General features: G+C 36.9%; 1 protein-coding gene across 1 annotated transcript; it reads right to left on the bottom strand.

Annotated features, from left to right (window-relative positions):
• Positions 1-29: 29 nt before the first annotated feature.
• Positions 30-16,197, bottom strand: LOC109410048 (cuticle protein AMP1B-like). The gene is made up of 2 exons (XM_029871693.2): positions 16,009-16,197; positions 30-479 (listed from the first exon to the last, which is right to left on the bottom strand). Exons 1-2 carry the CDS (start codon positions 16,018-16,020, stop codon positions 33-35), a joined length of 459 nt encoding a protein of 152 aa, XP_029727553.1. The 5' UTR covers positions 16,021-16,197; the 3' UTR covers positions 30-32.
• Between the last annotated feature and the right edge of the window lie 1,257 nt (positions 16,198-17,454).

The raw sequence follows: 17,454 nt of genomic DNA, 5'->3' as shown, positions 1-17,454 counted from the left end.
ATTAGAAAATCGTTCACACATTCCACACACCCCTAGCCTCGGTTAGCCCTCAACCGTTCGATCGTTGAATCCAGTAGACCAATATCCAGCTCTGAATCGGGCCCAGCCGCTGCCCGAATCTCTTCGAGTGCCTTCAAGACGTGATCCGGTGCCGGGGGTTCGACCGGAAGATGCGCTCCCTGTGGCTGGAAGCCAAACTCATCAGCCAGGTAAGTCACCTCCACTCGGTTCTGGTCTGGATCCATGTAGCTGTAGTAACCGTTGGCGTAGAGCCCGCTTTCGCTGCCAGTTTGGGAGGCGCTAATTCCGTTGCTCGTTTCATACTTGTACACGTACGATCCATCCGGGTTGAGGGTGTACTCGTCCTGGAGGACTACAGCGGACCGTGCGTCTCCGCCGTTCGTGCTCCGGCCAAAGTTGTTGTTGGGGCGACGTTGCGGGGCGGCCAGCACAGTGGCGACCAACAGTGATGCGGCGATCTGAAAGCGAATGGGACAGTTGTAAGAATTTCAAGGAAACAATGCATAGATGCAGATTATGTCATTAACTGTCAAATACGTTCAGATACAGTGATTTTATGAAATGTTTTCAATAACTGAAACCTCTAACAATTTATAACATTTGTTAGAGCCCTTAGATGATTTTCGATATTGTTGGTGAGACAATCGTTGGTACCAAGCTTGCTATTTGATGAAAACATTCGCGAAATGATGCGATTTGCTTTCGACAACGAATACGTTTTCACCCATCCTCGCTTTATTCAATCAACCTCCCATACGAGTAGCACACGAACGGACTCAACACTAATCAGCATAGTTGACTCTTCCTTTTCGCCGTTGAGCCGTTGCGTTCTAGCCAAGCATCTCTTTTCATCGCTTTCGATGCTTTTCGACAGCTTATCGCGAAGCATCGTTGGCTGGAAGCTTTATTAGTATGGTATCGGTACATGCGAATGTTGCTTCTGTGTGCGTGTCGAGCATTCATGCCGTAGCTTCGCAAACCAACCTATTCGGTATGGTTCGGCTGTTCGGACGAGCGTGTGACGGCCCAGTCAGATGTGTGCAAAATCGTTTGTGATTTACATCATGTTCGTTTTGCCACCTCTTTGCTGCTGGTCATCGCTGATCAGTGCACAGTTCAATCGCACGCGATAAATATACAGTTGATGAGTTGTGATGAGCACTAGTGAGGTGATCATTTGCATCATTGGTTGGTACTTTTGAAATTGGTGAAGAAAATGTCTGAAATTTTGAGCGCGAACCTATCACTATAGGGTAGATACAAGCCCATGCCCAAGGGAGGGGGTTTGATGGTTAAACCCCTCCCATTAGATGCTTTTGATGGAAATTCAAAAACATTCTCCTTTGCCGACTTTCCCTGGCCTGGATAGACACATCAGTTTTGCTCATTCGAATGTTTTGGTTATGATATGTTATTTAGCTTGTTTCGACCTAAAATGGAATAAATTTATTTTTGCCTTTCTCATACACTAAGTGTACTAGAAAGGCTATATGTCCACTCCAAAAATTACATTTTGATAGAAGTTCGAGCCACATATACCAATCAACTCAGCTCGACGAATTGAGGTGATGTATGTGTCTGTTATAAAGGGTGATACGGTCAAAATTTGGACACAATTTTTTTCATAACTTTAGACTGCGTACACCAAAACTGATGATTTTTGGACCAGTAATGGTACATTATATGTAGCTTATACCATAAAATTTTCATCAAATCGGTTTAGTATTTGCGGAGATATTGTTGAACCCTGAGATCTGCAATTTTAAAATTTTGTGCAAAGAGGATTTACAAATAAGCACACATTTTTACTGTTTTATTTATAGAGCCACAGATACTAAACCTATTTCAATGAAAATTTCTCTGTATGTAGAGTATGCATATCAAAATGTTGTGTAAAAATTTCATTCAATTTGATCCAGCCGTTACAAAGTTATATTTGCTTAAGTGGCACCCGGTCAGTTTTTTTCATATTCATACTGCTACAACTTTGAAAGTATTCATACAAAATGGGTCAAAATTTTACTAAGAACATATTTTCATAATAGTATTATACTGTAAAATTTTGATAAAAATCGCAGCAGTATTGGTAGTTCTATAATCAAAATTGTGCTTTACTGATCTTAAATTTCCGAAAATTTACTATGGAGCGCCTTTGTACAACATTTTAAAAAGGTAGGCCGATGGTTTTATCTATATATCAACCAATACTCAATCGATTTTGATGAAAGTTTTATGGTATAAGCTACATATAATGTACCATTACTGGTCCAAAAATCAGCAGTTTTGGTGTACGCAGTCTAAAGTTATGAAAAAAAAATGTGTGTCCAAATTTTGACCGTATCACCCTTTATTAGGATGCGGCTTATTTCTCCAAAGTTGTCGAAACCTGGAATTCGTGAGCTCTTCTGGATACGAATGATATAAACAGAGAAACGTGTGATATTGAGATTTATAGGTGGTGCAATAGCCTCATAGCTGAATTTCCGAGTAATTAAAAGGTGTATTCACTTCAAGTGCCATCACTTTTTTAACTTTCAACCGATTTTCAAACCTTTTTATAAATCTCTCACAAATTAAATTTCGAATAAACTTGTACAACATTAAATGTTTCCAAAGTCACGCAAAATATGAGTTTTTAAAGATCTTATATATTTTTTTCTTTTTTTTTAACATGTTTAACTTTAGAGTACGAAAACTTTTTAACCGCTTGACCAATTCCAAATATTTTAGCGTGCTTTTGCAGATATTTTTGTTGCCCATGAATGCTGCGAATAGACTGTATCTTTAAACAATGTTTTTAACGTAGATTAATACCAAAATACGTGTTTTTGAACTTTACAGGAAAAATGAGAATTTTGTCAAAATTTTGATTGTTTTCATGTTTAGTTGCGGGCCTAAGTTGAACAATTTATTCCTAATAATCATATGGAAGCCTTAAACCTCAATCATGACCCTAAATATAATGCTTGGTATCTGGTTTGGAGTAAAAACTTATAAACAAATTGTCCCAAACTCTAATTTTACATAAAAAAAAATCAAAATAAAGGCATGTTTGGCAGTTTTTGGTGAAAAAGATTAATAAAAATTAATACTTTGACGAATAGTTTGTTCAGGACAAAGATGAGCAACAAAAATATCTACAAAAGCACGCATAAAGATTTGAAATTGGTCAAGCTATTAAATAGTTATCGCATCCTGAAGTTAAACTTTTTGTAAAAAAAAAGAATAAAAATAATGAAATCTTTAAAACTTATAGGTTCTAGGACCATTTGGGCGGGAGGACCAATTTTGGGCACTTGCTGCTATAACTAAGTCAATTTTGAACTGATTGACACAATTTTTTCAAGCAATGTTCAAAAACTCAAGTCAATCGGTTTGAAATTGACTAAGTTAAGCAGCAAGTACCCAAAATAGGTCCCCCTGCTCAAATGGTCCCAGACCCTACTTTGCGTGACTTTGGAAAAGTCGAATGTTCTACAAGTTTATTCGAAATTTAATTTGTGATAGATTCATAAAAAAATATTGAAAATCGGTTGAAAATTGAAAAAGTTATGGCACTCGAAGTGAAAACACCTTTTTGTTTCGAAAATTCAGCTTTGAGGCGATTGCGCCACCTCTAAATCGAAATATTTTTGGCTCAAACTCTGAGGTTTCTCTTTTTGCCTTTCTCGTACACCAAGGTGTACCGAAAGGCTATATGTTCACTCCAAAAATGAAATCTTGATAGAACCCCCGGAGAGCCAAGTCTTATATACCAATCAACTCAGCTCGACGAGTTGAGATGATGTCTGTGTGTGTATGTGTGTGTGTATGTATGTATGTGTGTGTGTGCGTGTGTATGTGTGTATGTGTACAAAAATGTCACCTCACTTTTGGATAGTAAATATCATCCGATTTCAACGCTTTATGTTTCAATCGACGCGGAATATTGTCCCATTGTTTCCTATTAAAAATGGTTTGAATCGGTCCAGCCGTTCCGGAGTTATGGCCATTTAGGTGTTCCGGACCGGTACCCCAGGAAAGGGCCAGATATGAAATTGCAACAAACCCATGCATGCGACCCATCAAACCGCGGCATTTTCGATTATCTGATGAACGGTAAGCAGGAAAATAGTCGCAGACTATATCTGAACCGGTAGTGTTCCGGAACCGGTTCCGGGTGTCCCGCCGGAAGTGACCAAATATAAAAGTGAACCAAACACATGCATGCGACACATCAAATCGCAGCTTTTTCTATAACCTGTTGAACGGTAAATAGGAAAATAGTCGTGAACTATATCCGAACCGGTAGTGTTACGGAACCGGTTTCGGATCATATCTGAACCGGTGGTATCCCGAAACCAGTTCCTGATGTCCCGCCGGAAGTGGCCTAATTCATACATGCGACACATCAAATCGTAGCCTTTTCGATAACTTGTATGATCAGTAAAAAAAAATAAGCAAAGCCCACATTAGAAACTACTGATAGTGTTCCGGAATCGGTTCGAGGTGTCTCGCTGAAAGTGGCCGAATGCAAAAAAAAAAAACAAAAATTCGCGACACATCAAATGGCATTTAAAGTATCCTGATGAACGGTTACAAAGAAAAAATATCTCAGATCATGCTTGGGAGAACTAGTAGCGTCCCGGAATCGGTTCCCGGTGTCCCTCTGGATGTGGTCAAATGTAAAAGGGAACCAAACTCCATGCATGCGCTTCATCAAATTGCGGTTTTTTCGATAAGCTGATGAACGGTTATTAAGAAAATTAGCTGAGATTACGTAAGAGACCACCGCTAGTGTTCCACAACCAGGTTTCAGGTGTCCCGCCGGAATTGGTCAAATGTAAAAATGAACCATGTAAATTTTCCAGACCCGGTTAAGAGTGTCCCGCTGTAAATGGACATATATAAAAGGGAATCAAACCCATGCTTGCTGTACATCAAATCGCTTTTTCATCAGTAGACTGATGCATGGATAATAAGACAATAGGCACAGTCCATAGAAGTTACCACCGGTAGTGTTTTTAATACCGGGTAACCTGATTAACAGTTTTCATAAACTCAGACCATATTCAAATATACCGGTAATGTTCCGGAATCATTTCCGAGGGTCTCATAAGCAATACAAAATAGACTGAGACTACATAAGAGGCTACCGGTGGTGTTGCAGAAGCAGCGTTGGGTGCTTCAGCGGAATTACGAAAGTGAACTAAATCAATGCAAGCGATGGATATTTTACACATACCAAAATAATAATCTTACACAGGACCAAAAACCTAAAAAAACTAAAGCGATCTCGTTAAATCACACAATTTTTGATTCCTGAGACCTTAATTTACAGTAGGATGGGTCAACGTTGTATGGAAAAATTAAAATTTAAGCGCATCAGCCCCGAACATTCTTTTTAAATCTTTATTTGCGTCCAAAATTACTGCTCAAAATTTTGATGCGACTGGAGGGCGAGCACTGTAATGTTGTTTATATTTGAATGTAATATAGCATTGGCAATTCAAATTACTACTTTACAAATTTTACATGGATCTTGTGACAAATGATAATTAAACTTTGTCAAAGTGATCTGTGAAAAAGTTTAATCCTGGCTAGTAATTGTCATCTTGGTATGAATCAGCCTCCAGTGAAGGTCTTATACTTTCGGCTCTGCACATACGTTGTACATATCGTCGGAATAAGTGCCCCAATTCGATGATGACCTTGAATTTCTAAATAAAGTATTCAGTATGATTCAGAAATTCGTAGGTGGTACAGTCCCAGATCGCCGTTATGAGCATTTCCTCCGTCTCGTCCGTTACCAAAGCACAGAGATTTGGGGCTAATCACTGACTCTAAGGCAAGATTGATTGCTTCGACGGAAAGATTATGAGTACATATTCGACGAGAAAGGCACTATCACCACTAGGTGGATTAATCTGGGTTTTATGTCATTCGAATCCAAAAGAGCTAACGAATTCCAGGTTTCAAAAAATTTGGAAAAATGATCCGCACCCTAGTATACATGTGTGTTTACAAAAAAAAACTCTCCTCACTTTTTGACAGTAAATCTCAATCGATTTCAGTGACCGATAGTTCATTCGATGCGCAACCTGGTCCCATTGTTTCCTATTGAAAATGGTTGGGATCGGTGGAGCCGTGCCGGACCTATTACCATTTAGGTTTTCCGGAAAAATACCCCAGGAAGGGGTCAAATATAAAAGTAAACCAAAACTATGCATGCGACACATCAAACAGCGGCATATTCGAAAGCCTGATGCACGGTGAACGAGAAAATTCTGGAGACGGTTCAGGGTATCCCGCCGGAAGTGGCAAAATATAAAAATGAACCGTACCCATACATGTGACACGTCAAATCGCGGCTTTTTCGATAATCTGATGAACGGTTAGCAAGAAAATAGGCTCAGACCGCATTTAAAACTACTGGTAGTGTTCTGGAATCGGTTACGGGTGTGCCACCGGAAGTGGTTAAATGAAGAAGGTACCACAGAAATTCTCAAATCACATTAGCACCTAAACTACCAAGGGTCCAAAAAAAGACGGAAGTCCAACCTTGACAAGACATATCTCGGTCGTTTTTCAACCGGTTTCAAATGTGTTTGCTTTTCTCAAACACGAAAGGCTATATGTTCACTCCACAAAATGCATTTTGATAGAAGGCTTAGACCTCACTGCTGTCATGATAAAATCTAAGCAGGTTACTCAAGGTTTTCATATTTAAGCACTCCCGTAAATTTCCTCCCGAATTGTGACTGCAATTACCGCTGAAGGAAAAAAACTTTCAAAAATTCTGTGACGACCCCTTGGCCGACGCGTCTTACTGCGACAATACGATGCGAATGGTAACCCGTCGTTGACATGTGAGATGACACTGTCATGCGATAGAGCGAAGAAACGTCATCAGAGGCTGGATGCCTATGCAATTTACCCGAGAAAGAAAAACGATTCAAGTTGTGCTTGGTTTGAAATCTTATTACTAAAATTAATCTATAATTCTATCTATTACCTAACGTAATCCTGTGCACCGAATTAGCCAGCGATTCAGGAGAATTCAGATGGTAACATTTTGATAATACTTAGCCTTTTAAATCCTAAATTGTGATTTTCTATCCTTTGGCCAGGTTGTTTAGATAGCAAAGTCCAAAAGCTAAAATAATTGGACATAGTTAATTAAACGTTTAATACGGTATTCACCGGTAAGTCTATTTGAACTACATAATTACGAACACCGTGAAATAATAAAATAGTTTCTAGAAATAGCTGAAGATCAACTTGCAAGAACAAGGTTCCGAGCAACAAAGAAGAAGCAGAAGAAAGAAGTACTGCGAACTATAAGAAAAGAAATAAATGTAACCCTGGTAACCTAAACGAAAAACATGAAGAAACTAAACCCTATTTGTTGATGATTAAGAGTCGAGTCAAGTACAAGACACTGAAGACGACCTTACAGTTGAGGTCGAAATACGTATCTGTCAAAGGATGCAAATTCTTAGTGGAATTCAAAGGAACCGTACTTAACCCGATTTTTTTTTTATTTTCGCTATTTGTTATTTTTAGGAAGTTTTTATCGGTCTATTAAAATGATTAGAAACTTGGAAGTCGCTTCTTTTCTTCCGTTGATTCGCAATCAACAAATTCCTTTCATGAGTTCATCAATAATTATTTTTAAGTTTCCTCTGAAAGTTCTTTTAGAATGTATTCCTTCTCATGCACTCTTTTAGAATGTCCTCCACGATTATCTCCAGGGCCGGAAATTCCTTTTAGGATTCTATTCAGGATTAAATTTTTTTTCCGAAATTTCTAAAGAATGAAGATTCTTGCAGGACTTCCTAGCTTGATTGCAGCAAGAATTTCTCTAAAGAATCCTCCAAGCTTCCCCTAATATTTTCATTCCCGTCCATATATTTTCTTGAAAATTTCTCCAGATATGTCTCTAGTGATTCTTTCTGTAATTTCTCCAGGAACTTTCCTGGGAACTTCTTCAGGATTTCTTCAAGACATTTCTTAAAAGATTCATGAAACTTTCCACGAGGAGTCTCTGCAGAAATTCCTTTAGTAATTCCTCCTGGGATTTATTTCAGGAATTTTTCAGGAAATTTCTTCAAGAATTGCTACAGAAGCTTCTTTCTTGTAATTCTTGCTTCTTTCTTGTAATTCTTGAAATATTTTGAAAACGATTCAGGAGTTCTTCTTTGGATTTTCTCCTGGAATTTTCCTGAACATTTCTCAAGAAATCCTTCAGCAGATCCTTTCGCCAATATCTCCGGGCTTTTCCTTTATACATTCAGGAGCTCTTTAAGAAATTATTGTTTTAGTTTCTGCAGAGGTTCTTTCAGTTATTAATCCATATAATCAGGGATTGTCTTGGGAATTTATTTAGAAATGCCTCTAGAAAGTTCTAGAAGTATTCTTCTGAAAATTCCTCCAGGGTTTTGCTCCAGGGATTGCTTAGGACAAATTAAGACGTTTTGTCAGGGCATCTAACAGAAAATTTTCCAAAGATGCATCAGGAACTTCTCCAAAGATTCTATTGGTGATTCCTGCAAAAGTTACAATATTCATTATTATCAATATTATTCTTCAAGGAATTTTTCGAGAAATTCTTCCCTGAATACCTGCAAAGGATTCTCCAGTTCTTCCAAACCATACTTAAAAAATAATTTTCTGGTGGTTTTCTAAAAACTTCCTGCGGGATTTTCTGCATTTAGTAATGGAGTAATTTTACCCTTCATAATCCCATTAAAGATTTTTCCAGTAAATTCTTAAAAAAAACTTCTTTTTTTCTAAGAATTCGTGAGGTATCTTACGGAGCTTTTTTATGTATTCTCCCAGACGAACGTACAGGAATTCCTCCAGAGATAACTTTAGAAACGTCTTAAGGTATTTTGTCTAGAAATCTTCCCAGAAAATGCTAAAAAATATCTTAGATTTTTTAGCAATTCCCTCAGACAGCTCTCCAGGGACTTCTTTAAATTCTTTCATAAATTCCTCCATCGATATTCATAAATTTTCTGATAGAACTTCTAAAAAATCCTCAAGGAATATCTGACACAATTCCAACAGTAATCTCTGAAGGAATCCCGGGATACATTTCTAATGGAGCAACCAAGAACAAGCTTTTGAGGAAATGACTTGCTGAAATTCTAGAAGTTCTAAAAGTTCTCAAGAAGTCTCTGGGAATATTTTTTGAAATAATCCTCGAACGAATTTCTGAGGGAGTTCGAGCAGAGTTTTCTGGAAAAATCCTTGATGGAAGTTCTGAAGAAATTTTCGGCGGAATCTCTGTAGAATCTCAGTTAGAACTCTTGCATGAATCTCTAAAGAAAGATCCCAGGAGGAATGTCTTTAGATCTTCTTGGATAACTGAAAAAAAAAAACTCCTCGGGAAATTCTTTGCGGAATTTCTTGATAATAGTATAGATGAATTTTCAGGAAAATTCCTAAAGAAATACTTTAAAAATTTTTGAGAATTTTCTGGAAATTTTCCTGAAGCAATCTGGATGTACTTGCGATAAAATAATAGGCAATCTTCTGCAAAAAATTCTTCTCAAAACAAATTTCTGTAGGATTTCCTAGAAAAAAATCATGAATAAATTCCTTGAAGAATTTGTGGAAAAATTCTTGGAGTTCTCCTGAGAGGATATGACGGATCAATTTCTAGTGAAATACTTAGAGATCTGGAGGAAATCCTAAAAGAATTGCTATATGCACTTCTGTAGGTATCTCCGAAAGAATTCTGGCCCGAATGACTAAAAGTAATTATGAAAGAATCTCTAGTGTAAATTTCAATGGAATCCCTACAGCAATTCCTAAACTTATCTCTGGTGACGTGTACGATCTTTTAAGGAATTTCTAAAACTTTCTTGAAAAATTTATCAATGAGTCTTTGGAAGAACTTGTGAAGGAATCCTTGTAGAAATTTCTGAAGCATAATCTAAAGGATTTCCTTTAAGAATTACTTAAGTAAATAATCCCTGACAGAGTTTCAGAAGAAACCCATACAAACGTACCTCAAAGCATTCTTGGAGCAATTTCTGTAGAAATTCTTGAGGAATTATCTAAAGGAAGTCGTGGAGAAATTTCTTGAAGAATGCCTGGAAGAATTTCTGAATAGAACCTTCGTAGACTTTTAGATTAAACTTCAGGAGGAATTTCTGAAGGGACATATGGATCATTTTGAACGAATTCATAGAAGTTTTCTCAAAGGAAGCCATGAACAAATTCATGAAGGATTCTCAAGAACAATTTCTTAATTCAAATTTTTTTAAAAGTCCTTGGAAATATTTGCGGAGAAAATTTTGAAGAATTTCTGAAAGAGTCGGGAAGATTTTTTAAGCAAATTCTTAGAGGAATTCTAAACATTTGATTGTCTAAAGGAATCGCTCAAAACATTTCTAAAGGATACCGTGAATAATTTTCTCGAAGAATAAATCGCGTACTAATTTCTGGAAGAATTTACGGAGAAAAGTTTCCATGGCAGCTTTTCATGAGGATTTTTGGTTGAAATTGCTGATGGATGTTTTAACAGAGTTTTAAAAAAGAACCCGTGGAAGACTTTCTGGAAGGAATTCTTCGGGAATTTTCCAAAGCAATCCATAGCGTGATTTCGGAAGGAATCCAGGGAAGGTTCTATAAAGGAGTTCCCAAATTAATTTCTGAGGTATTCTCTAAAAACAATTTGGAATTAAATCAAAAGGAAGCCATACATTTGGACCTAATTCCGAATTCTGAAAAAAATTCACTTGCTTGCATTTTGTTTTTTTTTTGCAAAATTTTACGTGAATCTTGTAACCTTATATAAAAGTAATATCCTAGCTTGTTATTATGGTCTTGATAGTGATCGACCTCCAGTGATAATGAAGGTGCAATATGGGGCGGCTCCATACAAAGTGGTAGACAAAATTTTTGTTTTATTTTTTTTTAACTTTTGGATACTATTCTAGTAAATGTAGCATAAAATTAGTGAATTTTAACCGCATCTTGAAGGTGTAACTAATATTAAACTCAGTAAGGACATACTTATGTCAGAACAGAAAAATAAACTTGACCGTTTGTTTTAATTTCAGGTGCAGTTCGAATGCAAATCAAAACTGGAATAAGATTGCCATGCATTAGGTTTAAAAGGAGAGGTGGAGCCCCTTTAGGCAAGATGTGACCCCCCCACCTACATTTTTTTATATATGTTATATAATAGTATTCATAGTTCTTACAAAAATAAATATATATGATGGTTATCTTTCTTTCCCTTTTGTTTAATCTGTATTGAAAATATAAACAAAATTTTCATGAAAAAATGAAAACATTTTAGTAAAGATGAGTTGATATTAGACTGTCGAAAAAATCGATGTTCGAAAAGTCAAGGTGCTCAACCCTTAAATGAAAGATTTACATATTTGAAGCATTTTTGTAGAACATTTCGATTTTCTCAAAAAAAATCGTTTAGAGGTTCCGCCAGGGCTGGTAAAAGGACTATTTTTTGATTATTTTTCATCAAAATTAACTTAAAAAATACATGAACTATTATTTTTTCAACCATGAAAATTTTATCTCATAGCACTATTCATATGCGTCCTTTTTCTAGAAAAATAATTTTATGTATTTGAAAAAAATCTAAGAATTTTAATGAAAAAGATCATTTTTAAAAACATTGCTCTGTCGGAACCTCTAAACATTTTTTTAGAAAATCGAAATGGTCTACAAAAATGCTTCAAATACAGTAAGGACCCGATTTTGTCAGCCCCGTTTTGCGACAAACTTTTTGCTCTCATTATCTAACGGTCACATTTTAAGCAATTTATTAATATTTATCATCAAACTACAACTGAGATGCAAAACATAGAGGGATAAAAAGTTTGAAAAACTGTTTAAGTTTTTGAAGAGAGCAAAAAATGTGTTCCGAAAAGGGGCTGACAAAATCGGGTCACTTATGTATGTATATCTTTCATTTAAGGGTAAAGCACCTTGAGTTTTCAAACATCGATTATTTTAGGACAGTCTGGTTTATACAGTTTCTATATGAATTGATAATTTTCGGTCTCTTTAACTCATTTTAACATAAAAATAATTAAGTGTGCGAGAATACTAAATTTGACAATTAGAAGTTCGAATTTTCAAGTAGTGTTTAATGTGTACGAGAAAGGCAAAAATAAAACATTTAAGTACAGAAGAGTTGATATAAGACTGTCAAAAAAATCGATGATCAAAAAGTCAAGGTGCTCACCCCTTAAATGAAAGATATACATACATGAGCATTTTTGTTGAACATTTCGATTTTCTAAAAAAATGTTTAGAGGTTCCGCCAGGGCAGGTAAAAGGTCTATTTTTGAGCATTTTTCATCAAAATTAACAAAAAAAATACATAAACTATTTTTTTAAAATTTTCAACCATGAAAGTCTTTTCTGGTAGTACTATTCATATGCACCATTTCTCTAGAAAAATGATTTGATGTATTTGAAAAAAAAATTTTAAGAATTTTAATGAAAAAGATCATTTTTAAAACATTGCTCTGTCGGAACCTCTAAACATTTTTTTAGAAAATCGAAATGTTCTACAAAAATGCTTCAAATATCTATATCTTGCATTTAAGGGTAAAGCACCTTGAGTTTTCAAACATCGATTATTTTAGGACAGTCTGGTTTATACAGTTTCTATATGAATTGATAATTTTCGGTCTCTTTTACTCATTTTAACATAAAAATAATTAAGTGTGCGAGAATACTTAATTTAAAAATTAGAAGTTTCAATTTTCAAGTAGTGTTTAATGTGTACGATTTTTCTGAATGTGCTCGCATAATCGATAGTCATAGCCGATAAGACCGATAGACATTTCATTCGGCCTTGTGTCAAAATGACGCTCATCCGCAGCTATCTGCAGCTGGATTCGCGTTACGTAGATAGTATAGACAGCAAACTAAACTGTGGTGGTGGTGGTCTCTGAGACTGCTCTGCCCTGCTCGTTAGATATAGTCTAACATGGGCAGAAAAAAATATGTTTGTCAATAATTACCCATTGATTAACCGTGTAACCTCAACAACTCATCCAAATTAAAGTTTAGAAAATAACCTTTCGAACGGTGGACCGTTTTTCGCTAAGAAATGCATTTTTTATCTAAAATGTTTGTATCTTTTCTAAGACTGATATATAGCGCAATGAGTTTCCATCACAGAAGGCTGCAATTTTGGGAATCTATCCCAAGCAACACGACTTGTTTCAAAGCCAGTACCAGCAACATCAGTGCAATTTATTCACTGTTCTAATTAAGGACAACACAACACAATTGCTTCTTCTTTGGAACGCAAAAAGCGCAAATTTTAAATCGTTATGCAACATGAGTCAGGGGGAATGATAAAAAAAAATGAAAAAAATATATTCAAACTCGAACCATGGACACCAGGAGTATTAACCACTCCCCTTACATACTACACCAGAAGCTCTGTGAAAGATTTGCTGCTCAATGCACCATAAAAGCTACTGAAGTTACGCGTTACTTCATTGTACCGTCTTTGCCACAAGTTAGAAAGCTGTCAAAATGAAAAGACGCGCAAGTTTTCCGCAACACATTTGGAACCTAATCTGAACAAACAAACCAGAGTAAGATGTTTCATGAGTGTTACATAACACATTTAATGCAAGCTGACTGTATTGCCACTTGTGAGGAATATGTAAGCTCCGCCTCCATAAATCGATGTTAAATACGATGTTTTTTGTAATTCCCATGAAACAAAGCTGCAACTTAACGATATTCGGAGTTTAAATGCAACTCAACTGACAAGATGAAAGTTGCGTGCGCTTTTATTGCAACTCTTTTAGACCAAAGCATAGAAGACCACATTTTGGATGATGTTGCAGGTGCTGCTTGGGTAGGTTTGAACTGGGGATTTTTTATTATTATCGTACATTATGGTACGAAGGTTCTCAGAGTTCGACGAAATTTTTTTTTAGGTAGGGTCCATAAATTTAAAAACAAACAAGGTCGCCTAATTTTCAGAAATGTTCCAGTGGAAAACAAACATTTTCCTCAGACACCACCTACTTCGAAAAATCATAAAATAAGAACGAAGCATCGACACATTTTTATGATATCATAAGCAAATTTTCTCAGCAATTCATAAAATATACAAATGAAATATTGTTTCCTAAAATTTTTTTCACTGTCGAGGAAAATCGGGTTGAAAAGCCAAAAAACTTTTTTCGAAGTCCGGAAAAATTCCCAAAAAAAATATTTTTGAGAGGAAGTTTTATCTATATCTATATAAATAAAAATGGAATGGTGTTTGTATGTCACGAATAGGCTCGGGAACGGGCCAACGGATCTACACAATTCTTTCAGTGTTTCATTCGTACAGGGCTCCGACGTGTTCGTACGAAAAAATAATTGGGAAAATCAACCGGGAACGCATCGAAAACGAGAAAGTTTGGAATTCCATTTTGCGGGCCATTTTCCTGTAGAGCTGCATGTCAAAAAACACAGTAGGCAGGCAGAACTACGTTTGCCGGGACAGCTAGTAAGCTATAAAAATCAAAGTCATTCAAAGCAAAGCCGCCACTTTCCCCATAGTGAGGTGGTCAAGAAGTCATCCCTAGTAACATTTTTCAATCAAATAGACTAGAAGATGTTCTTGGAACAATCATAAAACCAAAATGAAAGGTTTAAGGTTTTATGATGGTTCTTAAAACCTTCTTCTTCTTCTTTCTGGCTCTACGTCCCCACTTGGACTTGGCCTGCCTCGCTTCAACTTAGTGGTCTTTGAGCAATTTCACAGTTACTAATTGAAGGGCTTCCTTTGCCTGTCATTGCATGAATTTGTATATTGTGAGGCAAGTACAATGATACACTATGCCCGCCCAGGGAGTCGAGAAAATTTTCCCGAGCGGAACAGGAATCGAACCCGCCGTCTCCGGATTGGCGATCCATAGCCTTAACCACTAGGCTAACTGGAGATCCCTTACAATCTCTACAAGACTAATTGGTCAACAAAATGTTACTTGGGATCTGAGAGGTCTGTAATTTTTAACCCGGGAGCGGTCGCGTCGTGTACTGAGTACACGCACTATGAAAAAGCTCGTTTGTAGTACACAGCGTGTGCGTGGTATTGCTGAGGGTGGCCGAAGACGCGATTGCTCGAGGGTTAAACTCTGCCTATACGTTGAACATAACGTCGGTATATGTCATACATAATGAGTTTCTCAATTCGATAATGGCTTTGATGAAATTCATGCTTTCCTAAATAAAGTATTCTCACTAGATGAATTACCCAAGCAACACACACGTTATATAAGAGTTACGACAGCGCAAGTTTTGGTTGTATAGAAGTTATTTCGACGTTATTTCAACATAATGTTAGAATTACGTCGAATAAACTTCTATACAACCAAAACTTGCGCTGTCGTAACTGTTATATAACATGTGTGTTGCTTGGGTAATCTGTTGTATTTAAATACGTGTTTCACAAATTTACTAATAATGATTATTGTGAAGAATTAGCCTAAGTTAAAATTCACGAATAAAAAGAAAAATAAATAATAATGATTAACTTGGTGAAGAAACCATTGAATAAAGTTCTTGATAAAGAAACCAGATTGAATAAAGTTCTGATAATTTAAAGTGCTTTCAGAAAAAATATTGATCATACGGATTTTGAACAATATTTTAACAGGGTATGGTAGAATTATGGTATAAATAGGCAGATGCTTTTGTGTTCTTAAACATTTCTTCATCAAACTTGAAAAAAAAAAAACAAATCATAAACTACATAACCTCAAAATGATCACAAGTTGAGAGGTAAGCACTTCCTCTGATTGAACATACATGAAAAAAAAAAAGAATTCTTTAGAAATCTGCAACAAACACGTTTTTCATAGTAACAGTTAGAACACATTTAGAACCAGTTTCTTCTTAGTTTTATAACACTTTTATACTACATACTTTCATTCACTACGTAACATCACTATCTGATCGAAGTTAACAGCACATTATCTCGTAAAATTGTCCACTCACCAGCTTAATCATGATTCTACTCCACAGCTATAAATCAGAACACCCGGAGCCTCTTTCTAGCTCAACCGAAAAACAATTCAAACTAACCTGTCCTGGTCCAGTTCCATTAGCTTTTATATGATTCAAAAGTGATAATCTTCACCCGAAACCTACCAAACGCATCACCAATTCTCCAACGGAGAAAAATCTTCGAAACAACCCCAAAAAGTAGCCACCACGCCAGCAGCACGCATTTTAGAATCAGTTCAACCAGTTGGATAAGGAAGCAGCTGGCTCGTGCTTTTCATCCGTCCCTCTCTCCGATGCGAGAAGTTGTGGTGACGCGGCTTTTGCACCCATTTATCATTCTGGCCAAGTCCGACCGTCCGTCGATCACACTGCTGACTGTGGTCATGACTCCGAGCTTTTCGATTTTAGTGGAAATGTCACAGCCTACAATCCGCGACGACGACGGAGCGATTTTCGGTATCATCCATTTCTCAGGCCCGCGTGGCAGAATCAAGATCACACTGCGCCGCGTCACGTTGGAGAAAAAGAAGCCACCAACACACAAATTCTAGATCTCAGGGACAACCCCTTTTCGGGTTTGGTTGTTTAATGATATTGGCTGGTTTGATATAAAGCCGGCGCGATGTCCATTCTGTTTTTAGAACTTGCGATATCATTTGGGCGAATCTTAAGGTTTGCGCAAAACCATTGCTTGATGCTTTCTGGCATCCGTTAGAACCGGTTACCCTTGGGGATCGGTACGAAATGAGGCGCATTCTTTTAGAATTTTAATGGTAGAAGAAAATTGATTTTTAAGAAGACCGAAGAACATGGGCGGTTCACGACCATGATGGTTTCAAGGGGTGGTCTTGTGTTAGACCATGTGATTTTGTGTTAGACCATTCTCAAAGATCTCTTCCAGTGGGAAGATCTCTTCCAGTGGGAAGATCTCTTCCAGTGGGAAGATCTCTTCCAGTTGGGAAGATCTCTTCCAGTTGGGAAGATCTCTTCCAGTTGGGAAGATCTCTTCCAGTTGGGAAGATCTCTTCCAGTTGGGAAGATCTCTTCCAGTTGGGAAGATCTCTTCCAGTTGGGAAGATCTCTTCCATTTGAAAGCCCCTTTTGTTTCATATCTGAGTCTGCCTATGATCGCTACAGAACTTGAAACAGATTAGGTTCTGCAAGGTCGTTTCCAAACCGACGAACACTTGCTTGATTTATGCCTTTCCTTGTGAGAACGACTACTGCGGATGTCAATGGCAGAAGCATCAAAAGCATTCAAAACCTGTTCCATGTCCACCATCCAAATGGAGGCTGGGTCGAATGTTTGAACTGGTGGGCATTCTCTTAAAGATTATAGGTGTTTGAACGCATCCTTGTAGACTAATTTAAACGATGGAACGCCTATAGATGATGAGTTGTTCAATTAAGAGCTCCAGTTTTGACGGTCATCTAGGA

This window comes from Aedes albopictus, chromosome 2 (assembly GCF_035046485.1).
Source record: "Aedes albopictus strain Foshan chromosome 2, AalbF5, whole genome shotgun sequence".
NCBI classification, from domain to species: Eukaryota; Metazoa; Arthropoda; class Insecta; order Diptera; family Culicidae; genus Aedes; species Aedes albopictus.
The sequence above is the reverse complement of the archived record's forward strand: the minus strand, read 5'-3'. Positions and strand labels throughout refer to the sequence as shown.